This window comes from Capricornis sumatraensis, chromosome 2, assembly GCF_032405125.1.
Source record: "Capricornis sumatraensis isolate serow.1 chromosome 2, serow.2, whole genome shotgun sequence".
Lineage (NCBI taxonomy): Eukaryota > Metazoa > Chordata > Mammalia > Artiodactyla > Bovidae > Capricornis > Capricornis sumatraensis.
In genome coordinates, this window is record NC_091070.1 from 206,850,889 (window position 1) to 206,873,137 (window position 22,249).

Genomic DNA, 22,249 nt, shown 5'->3' on the forward strand with positions numbered 1-22,249 from the left:
GCTGGGAAAGATTAAAGGTGGGAGGAAAAGGGGATGACACAGGATGAGATGGTTGGATGGCATCACTGAGTCAATGGACATGAGTCTGAGTAAACTTCAGGAGCTGGTGATGGACAGGGAGGCCTGCCATGCTGCAGTTCATGGGGTTGCAGAGTCGGACACGACTGAGCGACTGAACTGGTATATTCTCATACAACATATGTATTAGTTTCAGATAAATAATATAATGATTTGATGTTTGTGTATATTGTGAAATGATCATCATGACAAATGTAGTTAACATCTGTGACCATTCACAGTTAGATTATTTTTCTTGGGATGAACCTTTAAAATTTAATGTTGTGTGTGTGTGTGTGTGTGTGTGTGTGTGAGTCACTCAGTCATGTCCAACTCTTTGTGACCCCATGGACTGTAGCCTCCAGGCTCCTCTGTCTATGGAATTCTCCAGGCAAGAATATTGGAGTGGGTTTCCATTTCCTTCTCCAGAGGATCTTTCTGACCCAGGGATCTACCCTGGGTCTCCTGCATTGGCAGGCAGATTCTTTACCATCTGAGCCACCAGGGAAGCCAAAATTTACTCTTAGCAAGTTGTTAATATGCAGTAGTAGTTGTTATTAACTATGTTATACATTACATCCTCATGACTTACTTATTTTATAACTGGAAGTTTGTATATTTTGACTGTCTTCACCCATTTTGCCCACCCCATACCCCTGCCTCTGGCAACCACTAATCCTTTATCTACGCAGCTTCAATTTCTCTCTTTTTTTTAAAGACATATGCTTTCATTTGCAGTACTCTAATATACTGTATACCTCAGTATATTACATACTGCTATGTAGAAACACTGTATTATTCAGCAAAAAAATAACAAAAATTCTTTATTTTATACTATAAAAGCATATTATACCTAAAATTTAACAATAATTCTTTTTTCAGATACCTTGTTTGTATCACCCATATCTTTATGCTCAGTTTCTTTTAATCTGCTGGTACAGGAGACAAAGGATTACTAACAAGTTGCTCAAAGATGACAATTTACATTGCTAACCAAGATTCAGTTACAGTTTTTAGTTTGTTAACTCTGGTTATTTAAAACCATTCTTCCTGATATTTGTTGGCTTTTGTGTATATACCATAAATAGTACAATAGGTGGCTACTGCCTTCAGCAAATAAGGTGAGTTTAATTCTGGGATCGATTTATATTTATGTGTTTGTTAAAATTGGCCATTTGAAGGGGCTCCAGAAAATATACATAAAAGCAAAATATAGGATGAAAATGTATCTATCTACAAATTTACCTACATATCTGATAGAATGTGCTGGTAGAGACTGTTTACATTTTGGCTTTTTTGGAGGTAAGGGCTGGTGATTAGCAGCTGTGCATTTCCTAATGTTAATTTCAGTGTTAAAAGTGAGAATCTGCTTATAGGTCAGAAGTCCTCTACTGGCAAAATCAAGTTGTATAAATTCTTTAACACTGGGCCATTTGAAATCTAAACTACAGCAGAGCCAACTAAAGGCTGTGGAAAAGGAGAGGAACACACAATTATTCATTCTTTTTCCCTCCTATAGTTTTCTTACCTTGCACAGCAGATCCCAGTATATGCTACTGCACTTTATAACTTTTGAAGGAAGTCTTGTTCAAGATACAAAGAAAAGAGCTCCCTACAATTTAAGATCCATCAGTGTTCAGGTGTCAGAATGTAGTTCTGTTGTCAGGCACAGATAAATGGGTTAAAGGCAGAGCTAGTACTTTCTCTTGGAGAAAGCAATGGCAACCCACTCCAGTGTTCTTGCCTGGAGAATCCCAGGGACGGGAGACCCTGGTGGACTGCCATCTATGGGGTCGCACAGAGTCGGACATGACTGAAGCGACTTAGCAGCAGTACTTTCTCTACGGCTCTGTTTATATGTTTTCTTGTGCTGTTTTACTGATTAACCATTTTCTTTTTGTTTGAAGATAGTTTATATCCTTGTTTGTTAAGTAACCTCAGTAGCTAAGAGCACAGAGGCTTCAGAGTGATAGTGACACTGAAGTTCCTGTCCATTCTCCTTCTGTTGTTGCAGTAGTATATAGATGGTAGTAATATAATGACCCTTATTTTCAGCGGGTAAAGAGTCCACCTGCAATGCAGGAGACCCCACTTTGATTCCTGGGTCGGGAAGTTCGCTAAGAAGGGATAGGCTACCCACTCCAGGATTCTTCGGCTTCCCTGGTGGCTCAGATGGTAAAGAATCCACCTGCAATGCGGGAGACCTGGGTTTGATCCCTGGGTTGGGATGATCCCCTGGAAGAGGGCATGGCAACCCACTCCAGTATTTTTGCCTCAAGAATCCCCATGGACAGAGGAGCCTGGCGGGCTACAGTCCATAGCGTTGCAAAGGGTCATACACAACTGAGCAACTAAGCACAGACGAAAACTAAGTAGGTATTAACTCATTTAATTTATACAACAACTGTATAAGATAGATATTATTATCCTCATTTTACTGCTGAAGCATTAGGGCACAGAGATTTGTAAACTGACTACTCCAAGTACAAATAACTAGTAAGTGGCAGAGTTAGGAATTGATCTGAGGCAGCCTGGCGCCAGCGTCCTCCCTCCTTACCATTATACTTTATTGTTGTACTTACTTGACACCCATTTAAGTAAAGGGAAATGTGAGATAAAAAACGTTCTTAACATCTTTGTGGGCTCTATGGAAGTTATTATTTGTGCATTCAGTGCTCCCTGTAGAATCAGTGATTACAGAGAGAACATTTAATCTAAAGCATTCATCCCTATTTTCAAACTAGTATTTTCAGATCTGTTCTCCATCTGAGACCTTGCATTTAGAAAAAGTACACTTGAACTTTTTAGTTGAATTGGCAGATCAAGAGCTTACAGACAGGATATTGCCTCTGAGTATTTAGACTGTATTTGCTGACCTCCTGAAGCAGTAATTTGGCACAGTGTTTCTGCTAAGAGTTCAACAGTATTAGGGGTTTTGACTTCAAAGTGTGTATATGTGTGTTTTATATATATCTTTGTAGATAGACCACTTCTCCACAAATGGAGCCAATCTTACACAAATTCTGAAAATCTTTCAGAGCCATTTAAATCCAAAAAATATCTAAGCATTTGAAGTAGAACTATATGCAACACAACATGTTACCTTTGTGAAGACTTGTGATAAACAGAGTAAATAAAGCAACCTGCCCTCTTTTAAAGGCTTGAAGTTCAGGCCAAAGAACCTCCAGTAAATCTTGCAGAGTTAGTTCTTATTTGGGCACCGATTTACATGTACTTTTTATCTTTAAGTCTGAGTTAGTAACCACTATTTTATTATTTTTTTTAAGTGTTCTGATTTCTTCTGCGTCTTTTGTCTTGGATTATGTGATCTGGCTGTGCTCTGGTTAGAACACATTTCCTCTGGTGATTTGGGTCAGTCAAATGTTTGGCTGCAGCGAGCAGTAGATCATTATTTCTGCCCATGAGGTGTGCATCTTATGGAATACATGACTTTCACGCTAATTTTCTTTCCCCTAGGTTTATGAAGGTCTCGACATCATCACAAATAAGGTTTCTGCCCAAGAGCAGAGGCTGTGCCAGCACCACATGATCAGCTTTGTGGATCCTCTCGTGACGAATTACACAGTGGTGGACTTCAGGAACAAAGCAACTGCTCTGATATCCTACGGGGAGACAGCAGCTAGGCTTGGTGGCTGCATGGCAGCCCAAGCCAAGAAAGAACTTTTCTTTGTGCTAACAGTTTCTCCTGAGCAGAGATACCCAAGACAGCAGTAGCATCCCCATCAGAACTCTTTGGATTGAAAGATACAGTGTCCTTGCTGCTGCATCTTGTCCTCAGACTGCGGGGTCAGCATCACTTAGGACCTTATAGAAGTGCTGGATTTGGGCCTCATTCTAGACCTACTGAATCAGAATCTGCATTTAACTAGAGTCCCAAGTGATTCATAGGCGTGTTAAAATTTGGAAAGTGCTGTTTTAGTGGAGAGAACACTGACTTAGGAACCAGAAAATCTGTGTCCTAGTTTTAGAATTGCTTCTTTTGACTATATACATGTCATTTCATTGGGTAAAGCATTTACCCACTGAGCTTGTTTCCCATCCTTTAAATAGGGATAAGAAATTAATTTAGAAATATAATGGGATTATAGTAGGAAAAAATAATTCTGGGTAACACCAAAGAAATTTTGGAAAAAAGAATAACATGAGAGGACTGCCCTTATATTTTAATGTCCAAACTGCCTTTACTCTATGGACTACTATATATTAAAACATATTGAAAAGTCATAATAATTGTCATAGCATGAAAATTATATAATACTAGACAAATTTATAGCACAGATAAGTAAAGCCAGGTACAACTTGAAGTTGTATGTATGTATGTATGTATGTATGTATGTATGTATTTTATGATCAAGGTGGCGTTTCAAAACAATGAAGAAATAATGCAGTAGTTAATAATTTTTCCTGTGGCAGTTAATTTTTTTTTTAAGTGAAATCAGGTCCTTATTATATGTGACATAAGTTCCAGATGGATTTCAGAGTTAAATAAATGTCCTTTATTTTTTCAATGAAACTTTAAAACAAATGAGATAACATGTAATTGAGTAGTTATGTGAGATTAGAGTAAGGAAGGACTTTGTAGATACAGTCTTTTAAAAAAAATTTTTTTTAATTCAATTTTTTCTTTTTTATTGTGTTAAAATGTACATAAAATTTACCATTTATAAGTGTACAGTTCAGTGGTCTTAAGTATATTCACATTGAGCAGCTATCACTACCATCTATGCCAATAATAGTCTTTTTTTTTTTTTTTTAAAGGAAAATAGCTAGATTTGGATATATTCTTGTATTACCAATACAAGAATTTGTATTGGTAAGAATACTGGCTTCCCTGGTAGCTCAGACAGTAAAGAATCTACCTGCAATGCAGGAGACCCAGGATCAATCCCTGGGTTGGGAAGATCCCCCTGGAGAAGGAAATGGCAACCCACTTCAGTATTCTTGCTTAGAGAATTCCATGAAGAGAGGAACCTGGAGGGCTATAGTCCATGGGTCACAAAGAGTCGGATGTGACTGGGTGACTTAACACTAGCCATTGGAGAAGGCGATGGCACCCCACTCCAGTACTCTTGCCTGGAAAATCCCATGGATGGAAGAGCCTGATAGGCTGCAGTCCACGGGGTTGCGAAGAGTCAGACACGACCGAGCGACTTCCCTTTCACTTTTCACTTTCATGCATTGGAGAAGGAAATGGCAACCCACTCCAGTGTTCTTGCCTGGAGAGTCCCAGGGACGGGGGAGCCTGGTGGGCTGCCGTCTATGGGGTCGCACAGAGTCGGACACAACTGAAGTGACTTAGCAGCAGCAGCCACTGGTAAGAGTGTATTTCAACTACTTCAGTTCCTAGGTTTCTATCCTAAAGAAACCTTGCCACAAGTATACCAGGAGATAAGTGATAGATCTCATTTTAACAACATTATTGCTCTTAACAGCAAAAACATATAAATACCCAAGTTCCTACTTAGAGGAGAATATATAAAATGTGCCTTGTTCATTTAAGTACTATATCAGCAGTGAAAGTGATGAAGTTGTAGTTCCATGTATTATGGAGGAAGAATCTTATACTTAATTAAAGGGGGGCATACAATTTGTTTCTCTTTTTTAAAAAAGGACATATTTCTTATAATCTTTGACTGGTAACATCTTTCTGCCCACCCTACCCCAACCTCTTGTAGAGGGTTTCTGATAGAAAAGAGGTCATCTATCTCTGTGCCTACAGAGGGGCTGGCAAGGGGAAGAAGTATATAAATGAGTCTTTATCTGGGTTGAAAGTCTCTTTATCAGTTACCCTCAGAAGCACAGTTCCTCTTAAAGTAGATATTATCTGTTTAACAGAGATTGTAAAGAGAAGAATTCCAAGTAGCAGGGGTATGAGAACAATAATGACTAAAGTAAATTGAGTGCTTACTCAGTAGAAAAAAGTATTTCAGGCATTGTCTTAGGGGTTTTATTTGCATTGCCACATGTAATGCTCATAAGAACTCAGGAGAATTTTATAGGTGAGAAAGCTGAAGCTTAGCTTGAATGACTTGCCGAGTGTTGGAGCTGGTAATTGAAATCTGCTTGTCTTTACATCTGTGCTTCCCAGGTCATCTGGTAGAGTTTCAAGCGTGAAATATATACTACTACCCCAGAATGGTGGAGACTGACCGAGTCTAAGAACCACAGCTTAGAGAAACCAGCTCATAATTTGCCTTAGAAGGCAAAGCCACATAATGGATGTCATTTTCATGGCTTCCTGAGCAGCTGGCACTTGGTGCTGTGAGAGTCCTTTAGGCTTGTGCTTGTTAAGCTGATTTGGAATACTAAGCAAGCTTTGAATTTGAGCAGCAAGGCTTAGAAAGTTCTAGAACTGGAAGGAATTACCATCATGCATCTGTCTCTGGATTATGCAAGTCCCTCCAGAACTGATAGGAAATGATTCTGAGAACTCATGAGAAACACTGAAGACTAGTATCAAAAATATGACAGATGAATGTGGTTTCTTACTAATCCCCTACTTCCACGTGAGTCAGCATTTTCTTCTTGATATTAAATATTTTGATGTCTTTCTTAACGTTCACATTGAAGATATATTTGCCCGAGATAAAATTCCTATTGTCGTGGGAGGAACCAATTATTACATCGAATCTCTGCTCTGGAAAGTTCTTGTCAATGCTAAGGTATGTTTAGTTCCCTTGTAGTTCAATGAGGAAATGGGTTCTTCTTTCTTGCCAGCTGATTTTAGTGGGAGGAAAGTTGACTCTTGCCTATTTTTTATACTCAGCAACTGTACTAATTTTCCTACCTAATATTCTGAAGCAAGTGCCATTTCCATATGTGAAGTGTGCTCCTCTAGGCTGGCCTAAGGGCAGGGGCTGTATGTGGGAAAGACTCTTCTCTGTGGATTAATTAGCATCGCCATGTAAGTTAACAGTACGTTAGTCTGATTCAGCATTTCCTGGCTGTAACAATCTGTATGTCGGGGAGATACCTGACATCAGCGTTTTTTACAGAGGTGCTATTGCATAGGGTGAGATTTGCAAACTATTCAGTATAATGTGCTGGAAATTCTGGTCCATTATTGGATTACACTTACTGAGAAGCTAGACTCCTAGATGTGTTAATATAGATGTATTAGTTAGGGTAGCTCATACTTCTGACAAGGAAGCAGTGTACCTGCTTCCCTAGACAGTAGATCCTCTTTCTCTTTATTTGCTGTGGCCTCATAGCACTACCGTGGTGTGTTGGAATTTTCTGTTTATGATCTCTCACTATTTGACAAGACCTTCTGATTGATCTCAGTTGTGTTCCTAACACTTAACCAAAGTGCCTGGCACATACAGTGTATCAGTGTTTGTTGAATTGTTTAATTAAATTTACCTCTAAACCTTCATTTGATAGCCACAGGAGATGGGCACTGAAAAAGTGATCGACCGAAAAGGCGAGCTTGAAAAGGGGGATGGCCATGTTCTCCACAAACGCCTAAGCCAGGTTGACCCGGAAATGGCTGCCAAGCTGCACCCACATGACAAGCGCAAAGTGGCCAGGTAAGAAAGCTGGAGCCACTGACCCAAAGCCCTTTGAGAGGTAGAGGGCAGTCAGTTCTTCAGGGTGCCTGGGTGGCAAGACAGGTTTGGTAATAGCATTTAGTGGAGATTGATGTGTTCTAGCGCAGCGGGTTCAGTTCAGTTCAGTTCAGTCGCTCAGTCATGTCCGACTCTTTGCGACCCCATGAATCGCAGCACGCCAGGCCTCCCTGTCCATCACCAACTCCCGGAGTTCACTCAGAGTCGCGTCCATCGAGTCAGTGATGCCATACAGCCATCTCATCCTCTGTCGTCCCCTTCTCCTCCTGCGCCCAATCCCTCCCAGCATCAGAGTCTTTTCCAATGAGTCAGCTCTTCGCATGAGGTGGCCAAAGTACTGGAGTTTCAGCTTTACCATCATTCCTTCCAAAGAACTCCCAGGGTTGATCTCCTTCAGAATGGACTGGTTGGATCTCCTTGCAGTCCAAGGGACTCTCAAGAGTCTTCTCCAACACCACAGTTCAAAAGCATCAATTCTTCAGCGCTCAGCCTTCTTCACAGTCCAACTCTCACATCCATCCATGACCACAGGAAAAACCATAGCCTTGACTAGACGGACCTTAGTCAGCAAAGTAATGTCTCTGCTTTTAAATATACTATTTTGGTTGGTCATAACTTTTCTTCCAAGGAGTAAGTGTCTTTTAATTTCATGACTGCAGTCACTATCTGCAGTGATTTTGGAGCCCCCCAAAATAAAGTCTGACACTGTTTGCACTGCTTCCCCATCTGTTTGCCATGAAGTGATGGGACCAGATGCCATGATCTTAGTTTTCTGAATGTTGAGCTTTAAGCCAACTTTTTCACTCTCCTCTTTCACTTTTATCAAGAGGCTTTTTAGTTCCTCTTCACTTTCTGCCATAAGGGTGGTGTGATCTGCATATCTGAGGTTATTGATATTTCTCCCGGCAATCTTGATTCCAGCTTGTGTTTCTTCCAGCCCGATGTTTCTCATGGTGTACTCTGAATAGAAGTTAAATAAGCAGGGTGACAATATACAGCCTTGACGTACTCCTTTTCCTATTTGGAACCAGTCTGTTGTTCCATGTCCAGTTCTAACTGTTGCTTCCTGACCTGCATACAGGTTTCTCAAGAGGCAGGTCAGGTGGTCTGGTTTCCCATCTATTGAAGAATTTTCCACAGTTGATTGTGATCCACACAGTCAAAGGCTTTGGCATAGTCAAGAAAGCAGAAATAGATGTTTTTCTGGAACTCTCTTGCTTTTTTAGGAGGCCCTAATTATTGCCTTAGCCCAATTCCCTCAACGAATAGTTGCACCCTACTTTGTTGTTACATTTAAAATTCGTAATACAAGGTAGTTGTTCCCTAAGGCCTGTGTACTCTTGCTTTGTTTTCTTCCTTTGCTTGTATAACAGTTTTCATATAAATTTTTTCTGGCACGCAGCAGTGGCTGAGTTCTGCCCCAGCACACTGCCCATTGGGAGGCAGGTTTTAATTTTATTTTTTTCCATAACTTTATTTATTTATTTTGGAGGTAAGTTTTATAAATTGTCTTATTGATCAGCTCACCTTAACACGTGGAGGCTTTCTTGAAGGGAAGAGAGAGATGATCTTAGTTCATTAACCATGTTTTCTCAGGTTATTTTGAAATTGAAACCTCATGTGTTGGTGTGTTTTTCTCCCTCTCTCACTAGTATTAGATGGTTTATTTTTTCCTCCATAAATATGCATCTTCATTGGCTCCATATTCTGTTCACTTCTGACCACATCTTCATTTTATCAGTTATTATACCTACTTTTTTCCTTCCAGTTTTCTTGATATATAATTGACATACAGCACTGTATAAGTTTAAAGTGTACAGTGTAATGATTATTTTTACATACATCATTACATTATTACCACGATAAGTTTAGTGTACTTATATAGATAGAAAATAAAAGAGAAGAAGAATTTTCTTGTTATGAGAACTCTTAGGCCAGCCTCTCAACTTTCATTTATAGCTTACAGCAGTGTTAGTTTTATTTACCATGTGGTGCATTGCGTGCCTTCTGCTTGTTTATCTGTAGCTGGAAGCTGGTATCTTTTGGCTAACTTCATTCAGTTCCCCCTTCTCCCACCCCAGCCTCTGGTGACCACACATCTGATTTCTTTTTCTCTTGTTTTGAAGTTTTATTGATCTGGAACACTGTGTTGATTCCTAGTGCATATCATAGCGATCTGATTTCTCTATACATTACAGTATGATCACCTCTCAGGTGTATTTTTATGCAGTGCTGGAGGTGACACCATATCTGGCAGAGCAGAAGCTCTAATGAGGATCTACTATATGGATGTTCATACACTTTAAATGTTGTAGCAACATTTGGTATTGATAGGGGTTGTGAAATATTCCACTCAAATAAGTGTTCTAGATCAGTGTTTCTTAAGCCTTCTCCATTGTCTACTCTGCCCTTGAAGCTTTTTTAGAACACTTTTTCTCTTGTTGTAACTCCCTCCCTCCCCTCCTTGAAGATTTTGGTTATGGTTGCCCTTTGGAAGGCTGCTCATGATCATGATGTCTGAGTGTTTTTGCCCCTTGAGGTCAGTATCACCCTGTTAATAGTGCATATTCTAGATAAATGAAGTATTTTCAAGTGTCCAAACATTTTATTGTAAACATTTTAATAGAATTCTTCCAAAATTTTTTGGAAAACTCAGGGATTCGAGTTTTTATATTGTTTTATGGTATGATTATCTGTTCCTTTTATTAATCAATTCTTATCATTTCTCTTTGTTTTGCTACTTCTAAAATAGTAATGAGTTGAGAATATATTTTAGTAAGACCAATAGGTTTGGAGCAGGAGTTCTAGAGTCTCTAAAAGAAGATCCAAGGACCTTTTTCATCTTTCTTTTTGTTTGAGGCTGTATATTCTAACCTCCAGATAAGTAGGATATCTATTACTACTTTTTTTCCCTTGTAAGTCCTCTTTTGAGAGACTGGTGATGGGGAAAGATGAGGGGTTTCTACTCTTGTGTTAAGGTTTCAGGAAGTAGAATTAGATCAGGAAGGGATAGATCACTTTCAAGCTGGTAAGTTGCAATCACCCAGAGTGGTAGAGTATAGATTTGAGAGTTAAATTACCTAGTACTGCATAACATAGTAGATACTAACAGAGTGGATGGTGGCTTAAGTATGTGAATTCTTTCTTCAGTGATCTTTGTGTGTGTAGTAGAGTACTGAATTAGTCTGAAGCATTCTTCATTAATTTTAGACATATTTAAAAAGAAAATCGATGAGCTGGTTATACAGCATACTTTTGCACTGTGGGAAAGGCATTCCAGCGAGACTAGACTTGTTCACTTATAACAAGGTGTCCCAGCAAGCTTTTACTGCTTTCTTGAAAGTGAATATGTCCTATTCTGTTTGTGTAGAAGAAACCCGTTGTTTCTGAACCTAAAGATTTCAGAGAATTTTATGTATGTTTAGAAGGGTAGTTTTATTTCTTTTAAGTCTTCTTTATAACTCTTTTCTGAGTAGCTATAGGATTGCCATATAACACCAGACCTTCATGTGTTCAGGGGCTTAAACGGTGAAAATGACAATGAGGCATTCTATAATAAATAGCCTCTCTCCTGTTTTACTTGAGAATTAATATTTCCTAATGGTTTTATGGATGTGCCTACGCTACTCTTTCAAATGACTTAGGAGCCTGCAAGTGTTTGAGGAAACGGGAATCTCTCATAGTGAATTTCTTCATCGTCAACATGCGGAGGAAGGCGGTGGTCCCCTTGGAGGCCCTCTGAAGTTCCCTAACCCATGCATCCTCTGGCTTCATGCGGAACAGACAGGTAAAAGTCCTTTAGTATCCCAGAGTCCATCTGAGATAAAACTTATAGTAATACATTGCTGTATATAAATGTTTAGAGTAAGTCAGCTATACCTCAATAAAACGTTGTTTTGAAAAAACATGTTCTTAGTGGCATATGAATGGTTCATAATAAGTGCTAAGCAAGTGTTCACTATTAATTTTATTATTATTACCAAAGGCACAGTGTCATTTCCCTGGGTACCAGTCTGGAAAGCAGGTAAAGGTATTCCTGGCATTAGTGTATGATACCAAGGATGAGATAAGATGGGATGGGAAAGGGGCTGCTATCCAGAGAAGATCCAAAGGAGAAAGAGAAGGCTCCTGTGGAAGGAGGTCTGACTCTTTGAACTGGCTAGTGCTTTCTCCTTATATGATAAGATGATGTGCCTCATTCTTGCTGTTTTTATTGAATTGCAGAGTTTGTGACTGAATATAATGATGAATTATTAGATAATCTTTGGACTCTGAACTTCTTCCATTTGAACAAATTCTCTTCTTTGTGGCAGCTTAGGCATTCATCATGTATAGTACGCACCTTCGGCAGGCTTGCTGGTTGATGAGTTAATTTGATTCAAGTTCTAGATGAGCGCTTGGATAAGAGGGTGGATAACATGCTTGCTGCTGGTCTCTTGGATGAACTAAGAGATTTTCACAAACGCTATAATGAGAAGAAAGTTGCAGAAAATAGGTGAGAATTTGGCTGTTACTTTCACCTGCTCTTCATTCCTTGCTTGTGGTCGAAAGACCATAAACGCAATACTGGCTTTGGATCTACTTGCTTATTAGCCTTTGTCCTTGGCATTGGCTGCGCTTGTGGGAAGGAGGGTTGGTGTACTTGTTACAGTTGCAGTTTTCTAATCTCACCAACATTCCCAGGAGTTAATTTTCAATGGAAATAACGTGGGAGCTGATTGGGGGGTTAGAGGAAGGATTTCAGAGAGGTGCTGACTGCTCAGGATCTCAGTTTCTCCATCTGTGAGATGAAATGGTTCAGCTCATTTCCAGGGCCCTCTAGCGCTCAGATGCAAAGGCTTATCTGCTGATGCTCTCTTGTTCCCAGCCAGGACTATCAACATGGTATCTTCCAATCAATTGGCTTCAAGGAATTTCACGAGTACCTGATCACTGAAGGAAAATGCGCACCAGAGATTAGAAACCAGCTCCTAAAGAAAGGTGTGAATTCTCCATCTAACCTAGCCTTGGAGTGTCCAGCTGGTATGGTCTGAGAAAGAGCTGAGGCTGAAAGAGTCCCACATGGCCTTCAGCTCAGAATGGAGATTTTCACGGAGCAAGGATCCACCAGTGTGCTGATGCAGCTAGTTTTCTCCGATGCCAGGCTGGCTGGACCTTCCTTGCGGCAGAGTGAGAAGTGCTTAGAGGTTCTTATACCTGCTTTGTCTTTCAGGCATTGAGGCTCTGAAACAAGTGACTAAGAGATATGCTCGGAAGCAAAACCGATGGGTTAAAAACCGTTTTTTGAGCAGTAAGTCTCCTTGTTTTCCTTACACTCTGGGTCTGCTTTCAATGGAACGTCGGCATTCTCAGCTCACCCAGAAAGTAAACTTCAGTTTCTGGATCTGACCTGGGGGGTGTTGCATAAGTGATTATCCAGGGGTATTTTCTTTTGATACCTCAGAAAACACTTCTTCCTGAGGAAGAATCTACCTTATGCCTTGAACACCTGAGTACCGTCTGCAAGCTAGTAAGAGCAAGGTAGCAATGTTTTCTTAGTAGAGTTGGTGTTTGGGGTTGATCTTAGCTTCAAATTTTATAGCTGAAGAACAATTAGATGTCTGTAGGAACGCTTTCCTAATTAAAATGGTTTTGGGGCCAGATAAGTAGTATAAAAAGACAAAGCCTTTACCAATTCTCCTAGCATTACTTTTGTGTTCAGATACGTGGTGTTTCAAGCTGCTGCACCTCTTCAGTTGAATGGTGCTTTTAAGGAAAAGGGAAGGAAGTTCTTATTCACTGGACCCTGTACTATATCCTTAGCACTAAATTGGGTGCAATACATTTATTACTGGGACTTCAAGGTGGGCATTTTCCTTTTCTTTCTGAGGATAAGTAAATAGAGGCTTAGAGAAGTTAAATAACATGCTCAAAATCCCCTTGCTAATAAGCAGTAGAGTACTGGCTGCAGGCCTGACTCCAAAGTCCACACTCAGCTGTACACCCACTGTACTTGTTTCCTTCAGCTATACCTTTAGCTGGATAGAATTAGTATTGGGCCTTGGGTCAGGAGTGGTGTGGTCACGAGCTAAAATATTAATTTAAGGGAGGTTAAGCATAAATGAAACCTTGTTTTTATCTTTTGGGCACTTTTAACATATGCTTTTGAATCAACTCCTATTCACCTTTGCCATTGAATTTCTGCTTTCAGTTAGTTACAGGTAAGTACAGCCGAGGCCTCCCCTCCTCCCCAGTGCCTCTAAACAGAAACACTTTCGTCTGTGGTGTTTGACGGATCGCTATATCAGTTCTCATTCTCTGCCAGCATTCTCCATGCAGTTCTACTTAACCTTGCTTTCTCTGCACCTCCTGCTAGATAGAAGTCTTTTTGTCAGCCGAAACTGAAGTTCACTACTACAGATTTCTAACACAGCCTCTTTTCTTACCAGACCTAACAATTAGTCTGTAACAAAAGATGGGGTTTTGAGGGGTAATGATTTGGAACTTCTTCCTTTGGTAAAGCCACAATAACCCCCCATCTCTGAGTCACTCTGGGTTGATGGCACAGTGCATCGTATGCTCGTTCCTCATTCGTGTGTGTGCCCACACAGCGTTGGTGCTGGAGTGAAAGGCAAAGCTGCCCTGTAAATCAGGAACCGCGTGTGATTGGCCAGGGGCTGGTCTGCTGGGATATGGTTCTGGCAGAAAGCCAGAGGGACTTCCCCACCCCAGCTTGGCCTTGGACCTGAGCCAGAAATAGCAGCTGGGAGCCGAGAACTTGTTGAAAGGTGCTGAGACAGGGCACAGAAGCCCAACAAAGGACTCAGAAGGGAAAGGAAAATATAGAGTGGCCTGGAAACAGGTGCAGAGCTTAGCCACGGCCAGGTGTGCTGGGGATGCTGCCTGCGCCCTCCCAGTCTCACCTTTCCGTGTGGTGGCAGGTGCAGCCCAGTCCAGTTTATGAAGAATCTTATTTGTGGTTGGCACAGTCAAAAGGCCAGCACCTGCCAGCCGTTGGCATTCCGAGGACTTTGATGTTTTTGTCCATGGGGTGATGGTCTTTGCCTTTAGGCAACTGACTTAACCTAGATGTGGAAGACAATTTAGTGTGTCCACAGACTGAGGAAGCCAGCAGCAGAGACTAAACACGGTTGGCTCAGTTGGATGAAATGCCTGTAGCTGTACATTTGGCTACCTCCGGTCTTACCTCCATTCAGAAGTAATTCACCATAGGGTATTTCTTGAATACTGCTCTGGATCTGTTTCTTAGAAACAGGGCGCAACTACTTCAGTTCCAAGGCTTTTTTCTAATTTTCAGATTCAGTAGCTCCCTGGCTGATACTCTGCTGTTGCCAGCCCGTGATTATCAGTATGGTATTAATGAGTTTTGTGAGTGCCAGACTGCTGAAGGGAAATACACAAACCTGAGATTAGTGTCTGTTTCTAAAGAAAGCTGTGAACTCTCTTGCCACAGAGTGACATCACCAGCAGATGATATGGACCTTAGAACAGGTGTTCACTTCAAGCTGCTAATTTCCCCCTAAAACATGCTGCCTTTTATATTGCAGCCCATACAGTGGCCACTGGGGTGTTACTGTGTGCTGTTTTCCTGAGTGATCTGGAAGATCCCACACCTGAGACTCTAGATTATACAGCTAGACATGTTGGCTCCAGACCCATCAACCTTCTCAGTCTTTCTTGGACTGTGTGTAGTTGTTTGGTTTGTGTTACTGATTAAAAGAAGTGGCATGGTCAGAATGTTTATTCCTTTGGCCCCATATCTTTCCCTTGAGGATTTTGGAGTCCTGGGGGCAGAGTAGATTGGGTCTTGGAAGCTGACCTCTCACGACTTTTCTTTGTCATCATTAGGACCTGGTACCAGTGTCCCCCCAGTATATGGCTTAGAAGTATCTGATGTCTCAAAGTGGGAGGAGTCTGTTCTTGAACCTGCGCTTGAAATTGTTCGAAGTTTCATCCAGGTAATTATTAATCATGGTCCCATCTATTGTCTGATTTTCAGAGAGCTTTGTGTAGCTGACACCTTCGTTGCTATGCTGGGGAATGAAGCATTCTTTTCCATGGAATAGAGCAGAAGGGCTGGCTGCTTTTAGATCCCTGGAGGCTGTGTTTCTACTTTCACATTCAGAAAGGTTGTTGTTAAAATCTGTTCACAGCCCACCTGCTCTCTGGGATGAAAAAAAGGAATCTTGGGAAAATCTCACTCCTCTTAATATCAGAGAATGATATCCAGATCTCTTTGAACAAATGCTTCTTCCCCATCCCTGTCTTGTTTTTTCAGGGCCACAAACCTGCAGCCACTCCAGTAAAGATGCCAAGCAGTGAAACTGAGAACAAGAGAAGTTATCACATGTGTGAGCTCTGTGATCGAGTCATCATTGGGGACCGTGAATGGGCAGGTAAGAGTCTGGGGTCGAACACAGAGAAATCTGCAAGGGCGGGTCACACTGACTTCATGAAATTTAAGGGCTTTGGTAGCTTGAATGCTGGAGTCTGCTTGTTTGTAAAAAGATGGCCAGATTCCTCTAATAGCCTGTGTTCAGATTTCATGGAGGCCTTCTCAAACGGGAGAGTTGTGTCTGTATTCTGAATTTCAAAGGAAGATCGTATGCCCTGTAGCTTTGCCTAGAGTAGATGTTTTATACTGAGAGGTTGGCAGTTAACTTTCCAGAGCTCCTATGACTTTTGTAATCCTCCTTTAGAGGAGTTTCATGACCTCTCATGTTTAGACCTCAGTGAAGGTGAAGTAGGATTTGAAGGGAAGCCAGGCAACTCACCCAAGAGACCAAAGGGGCAGAAACAGCTAGGGGGAGGGGGGACAGGAAGTGCAGTTACTCCTCCTGAGTACATTCTTCAAAAGCGGTATCTCCAGTAATTTTTAAGGTAATGTGTTGAAAAGCTGTTGGTCACATAAACTCTGATGAAACGTGTTAAGGTGAACTGTGTGGAAGCAAGACTGTCAGATACTCAGAAGGACAGTGGTGAAAGGGTGCTCTTCTTTATAAGGTGCTTCCAAACAACCCAGGATCGCCCTGCCCCAAGGTTCTAGTTCCTTGTTTCAGAATCTAGGTCTGTCTTTGCCACAGAGTCAGCTGCATTGCGGTTCTCTTTCGGATTTCTACAGTCACCCAGCAAAGGCCAAAAGCGCCTTAGCTGCCAAGCCTTGGATTTACGTGGCATTCAGAAACTTGTTTAAAGCTCACTCCTTTTACGCACAAGTAGGACTTGTATTTTACCCAGTGACTGGAATCCTCCCCTTCAGGGGACTGCTTTGCATGGTTGGGATTTTCACAGAAGTAGATTTTTCTCCCCATACCAACCAATAGAACTATGAGTTCTGTTAACTGTTAACTCTGGCAAAATGAACTGCATTGTCAGAGTCTGGGGATGGCTGTGATTGCCCAGGCAGCACAAGAAGCCTCGATTATCGTTGGTTCATAATGATGAAAGGGGAAGAGAAAGAGAGTGCCTGGTTGTTTTTTCTAAAGGAAACTTAGTGGTTCGATTTGTCGAATGTCCTTCAGGGATTGCCATAGAGAAGCAACATTTGTGAGCCTTTGTGAGTGGAGCTTGTGTGAGCCTTCTATAGTGCCATCTGTCAAGTCCTTGCTCCCATCTCCTGCTGCCGTGGGGAGCCAGTCCAGAGATCATTTTTTGCCTTAGGCTCTAGCTGGAGACAAAAGCTGACTTTTCCCCTCAAGTAAATTTTCCTTGACTTCTAACCTCTTCCTTTCCTACTTTGCTTCTGAATCCCTAAAAATGATGTTTTGAGTAAGTGTAAAAGAGTTTAATCTCGTTTTCTGTCCTTTTAGGTATTTCCAAATAAGATTTCCGTGAAAAAGAGCAGGCTAGTAAAAAGGAACTTCTTTGAGGTACAAGCTGAGAACTGCCTTTGGGGTGAGAGGTCAGAAATTGATATCAGCCAAGAGTAGCTTTTTACTGCTTCTGTGACCCCTTGAAAGGGACCATTGGAAGAATACTCGCTGTGATCTCTGTGCATTGTGTGCTGGAGAATGTGAGTGTCTGGGTTAGCCATTCAAATGGCTTGTCTGACGCAGGCAGAGGGTTGTCACACCAGGAGGGGCAGCCTGAGCGAGCTGGTAAGAAGTGAGAAGACAGCTCAGGGTACTGTAGGCCTACAATACAGACAAGAATTTGGATTTCTAACTTTTGAGCCACATGGGTTGAAATGTATTCGTAACAGGCAGCCTCATGTGGGAAAATCGAGTCTAGAGCCCTATTCTGGAAAATTGAATCTCTTTTTGAGCTATAGCTAAGCCAAAGAGCTTACCTGCTGTGTGACCTTGGACAAGATATAAGACCTCCATGAACTTTGGTCTCCTGTATAAAATGAGCTGAATAATACTGTCCCGCAAGATTGTTGTGCAGGTTAGTGATAGAAAGCACCCAGCAGATAGACATGGTTTGTGGTTTATAGCTCACTCTAGTTTGCTAGCTAGCTGGGCATATGACTTATTCTACTTTTAAAAATGCCAAACAGCTATACCAGTACATGTGTTGATCCTGTTATTGTTAGAGACAAGAATTGTATGGTTAATTTTGTATGCTACCAGAATTAATTAATTGTAGAAAATCCTAATTTGTTTGTTTGTTTTGTCTTAGCACATATGAAATCCAAGTCCCACTTGCACCAACTGAAGAAAAGAAGAAGGCTGGACTCAGATGCCGTCACCACCGTAGAAAGTCAGAGTGTTTCCCCAGACCATGACAAAGAGCTTAAAGAAAAGGAATCTCTTGGGCAGAATGATAAAGAGCTGAAAGCCAGCATTTAAGGGACTTGTCCAGTGACCTTTGCGAAGGTGGCAAGAGTCCAGTTCTTTCATTCAGTGCTATGGCTTTAAAGTCTCAGGTTCTCTGCCCTGGAAACAGTAGGTCTTGTTAGCTCCTTGTGTGGCTGATGTGTCTGGTCTGGTAATGATGAGTTCGGGAAAGGAGGTTTTTTTTTTCTTTTAATCTTTAGAGATTCTATTTTTAAAAGAGGCCCAGATTGCACTTTTTAACATTTGATCTTCTTGGTGATAACTACTGGAATTCACTGTATCCCTTTAAAAAATGTTTTATGTCCTTGACTCTGGCTGTAAATACCTAATTTCCAGACACTTTTATAGCTGACTGAGTTATTGTGAGCCACAGTTCCGGAGTTCTGGATGGGAGTGAATGGCAGGAAAGGGATCAGCCCCAGTGAGATAACCAAGTGAACCAAACCAGTTTCAGGAATTCCATGAAGCAGAGAATCAGACTGAGGTGGTTGGGACTTAAAATCTGAAGACTTTGACATTTGTTGAGCTCCTCCTGTGTGATAATCACTGGTATATTCCTATTGAGTTAGGAATATATTTTTATTAAAAGTTAAATAAAGAAAAAGTTTTTAGGAGCCTCTCTAGTGCTTAAACAGGTGTATGTGTGATGTCTAACTTATATCATGTGCTTTGTTTTCAACATGAGAAATTTTTCTCGAAGTCAACATTCTTAATATGTCTATTTATTTAGCAGATGTTTATTGAGCACTTAATTGTATTCCTGGAAAACATCTGGAAAGGGTCTTTTTGTTTGTTTGTTTATTTGGCATGCGGGATCCTAGTTCCCCAAACAGGGATCTGTCCCATGCCCGCTGCAGTGAAAGTGTTGTCTTAACCACTGGATGGCCAGGGAAGTCCCAGGAGGACTCTTTTTTAATTGGAGATTTGTGATTTCCAGTTGAAGCTCTCTTACTGGAGTGATCTGAGCCACCAGCCATATATGAATGTAACATAAAACTAAGCATTTTTAAGTTCACAGTTCAGCAGCATTTATTTTGTGCAACCAGAACTTTTTCATCATCCCAAACAAACTGTACCTATTAAGCAGTAACTACCCACTTAAGCAGTATTTTATTTGTTTAGAATCTAGAATCCACCTGCAATTCGGGAAACCTGGAATCGATCCCTGGGTTGGGAAGATCCCATGGAGGAGGGCATGGCAACCCACGCCAGTATTCATGCTGGAGAATCCGCATGGACAGAGGAGCCTGTCAGGCTACAGTCCATGGGGTCGCAAAGAGTCAGACATGACGGAGTGACTTAGCATGCACACATACACGATATATGAGAGCCCTGAGTAGGCTATAGGGATACAGAGACAAAATGAAATGTGATTCTTGCTTTCATAGAGCTTGAAATATTGTTACCTATACACAAACAACAAATTTAGGTAAGAGAATATCAAAAACCATAAAGGCTGTGTAGAATTTCCCTTGGAGGGAAGAAAGAAGAGGGATCATGGAAGAAGGAGCATTTCTACCAGACCTTAAAAACCGTTCTTGGTGAATGTATTATGAGCTATGCAAAAGTTTTATTTTTTAGATTTTTTAAATATAGTTCAAAAATCAAAATGATGCAAAAAGAGATATTCATTGAGAAATCTCGCTTCTACTTCCATCCTCTTCTCCTCTTATAATCACTTACTCACTTTTTTATGTATATCTCATGAGTTTTTTTAAGTAAATAAGGACAAATGCAAATGTGTATTCTTGTTTCTTCCCCTTACCCAAAAGATAACAAGTAGTGCACACTACTTTGCTTTTTACTTGTTGGCAATACCTAGTGTGCGTGGGTTTTTCCTGCCTCCTCAGGCAGGTCTCCTGTTTCTTTTCTTTACTACCCTCCTGAAGGTCACCCAGTTGACACCAGGCCTTAAGCAGGGTTCACTTGTGTGTGCTGAACTTCATTCAGATGCCAGGGTTAGGCCAAAACTAGCCTCTGAGGAATTCTCAGGCTGTGGCCAGCTTTTTCATTCAACCAACACATATTTTAGAACTTATTCTGAGCCAGGTGCTGTGCTAGACTCTGGAAGTTCAGTGATTAAAAAAGCCCGCATTGGTCAAATAGAGAATTACAGCTGTGATAAGGGCTGTAAAGAAAGGACCCTAGCTGTGAGTACAGGTAACCCGCAGCGCTGCCCCTCCTTGGTGTGTGTGTCTGTGTGTGTGCACGCATGCATGTGTAGGTGTGTATTGAGGTGCATGGTGTGGCACAGCACGCGTCTGGAGCAAAGGCTGCACACAGTAGCACGTGATCTGAAAGCTGGATTTCACAACTTCACTGCCTTCCCCCACCCCTCACCCCCAGTCTGTGGGGGGTCCTGGATCCCTTGAGTTTTATTGATCCTTACCCACGTTACCTGATTTGAATCTCAAGAATAAATGTATTTTTTGGTCAAAGGAGAAATTGTCACTGAATCCACATCATCTTATTCCCTATATTAGATGTGGTGTAGTTTTCCCAATCAGTGTATTAACTACTTCAGGAGCTGATGAGGTGGGAGGTGGCATCTTCCCTCTGGAAGTGGAGATGAATCCTTACTGTGAGCCAAGCAGCACCACGCAGTGTATATACATTAGCTTCTCATACAACCCTGGGAGAAAGAGACTGTTTTTGTATATGTTCCCCAGTGGGGAGATGGGCTCAGCAAAGGTACCTAAGCCAGTACACGGCAAAGCTGGAATTGAAGCAAGGCCACAGAATTCAGGGTTCAAGCTGCTGAGCCCTGTGTTAAGCTGGCAGAATTTAAAGAGGAACCTTAGTCTCTGAAATGCTCTTCACTCAAGTTGCTAAGTATGCTTTAAACCTTAAAACAATTTAAATGGAGAAGCAGGAAAAACTAGTTTTAATAATCCTTCCTTAAAAAGCCTTTAATCCATTCATCTGAAATACCTGGAACTACAATTTCTCATTGAACTAACCATCCCTATCTCTGTGGCAGCTGGCAATCAGGGATTTCTTGAAAGAGAAAAATCCAAGCACCCAGTATTTGTGAAACACTTCGGTCTAAAGCACTGTGGTTGTGCCCACTATCCCTATTCTTGTTAAGTTGTTTCAGTTGTGTCTGACTCTATGTGACCCCATTGTCTGTAGCCCACCAGACTCCTCTATCCATGGCATTCTCCAGGCAAGAATACTGGAATGGGTTGCCATTTCCTTCTCCAAGGGATCTTCCCAACCCAGGGATTGAACCTGCGTCTCTTGCGTTAGCAGGCAGATTCTTTGCCGGGTTCTTAGAAACTGTCGATTCAGCAAGATAAAATTTCCTGTACCCGCAGCAGAGGGCCTTAGGGAAGGCAGAATCCTCACTAGCCAATCTCTCCTCACTAGGAGTCTACTTGGTGTCCTGGTCTGAGGCACTGCCTTGAGGTCGATTGCCCCTTTCGGCCTGCCTGCCCCATGAATGACTTTGCTGTTGTGTGTAGGGAAGGAATTGGAGAAGGAAATGGCAACCCACTCCAGTGTTCTTGCCTGGAGAGTCCCAGGGACGGGGGAGCCTGATGGGCTGCCATCTCTGTGGTCGCACAGAGTCGGACACGACTGAAGCGACTCAGCAGCAGCAGCAGGGAAGGAAGCAGTTCTGCCTAGTGATTGTTGTAAATGTAGAGGTGAGAGGGTCTTTAGCACCTTCTTGTACAGGTGGGGGAACTGAGGCCCCAAACATGGATGTCTCACAGTTACACAGCAAGTTGTGACAGAGCCAGCACAAAGCTCAGGTCTCCTCTCACTCGCTGCCCAGCATCGTACCAGATCTCAGTTGAGAGCAGGAAAGGACCACCCGTGGGC

The 22,249-nt window shown here is 41.6% G+C and overlaps 1 protein-coding gene across 1 annotated transcript in view; it reads left to right on the forward strand.

The window, feature by feature from the left end:
• Positions 1-18,959, forward strand: part of TRIT1 (tRNA isopentenyltransferase 1) — a 42,203-nt gene extending 23,244 nt beyond the window's left edge. Inside the window, exons 2-11 of the mRNA XM_068964431.1 lie at positions 3,535-3,675; positions 6,642-6,740; positions 7,462-7,607; positions 11,291-11,433; positions 12,030-12,141; positions 12,514-12,626; positions 12,859-12,936; positions 15,495-15,604; positions 15,925-16,042; positions 18,267-18,959. Coding sequence (XP_068820532.1) covers positions 3,535-3,675; positions 6,642-6,740; positions 7,462-7,607; positions 11,291-11,433; positions 12,030-12,141; positions 12,514-12,626; positions 12,859-12,936; positions 15,495-15,604; positions 15,925-16,042; positions 18,267-18,436 — 1,230 coding nt within the window. The 3' untranslated portion in view covers positions 18,437-18,959. The remainder of the gene's footprint in view (positions 1-3,534; positions 3,676-6,641; positions 6,741-7,461; positions 7,608-11,290; positions 11,434-12,029; positions 12,142-12,513; positions 12,627-12,858; positions 12,937-15,494; positions 15,605-15,924; positions 16,043-18,266) is intronic.
• The last annotated feature ends 3,290 nt before the right edge of the window (positions 18,960-22,249 follow it).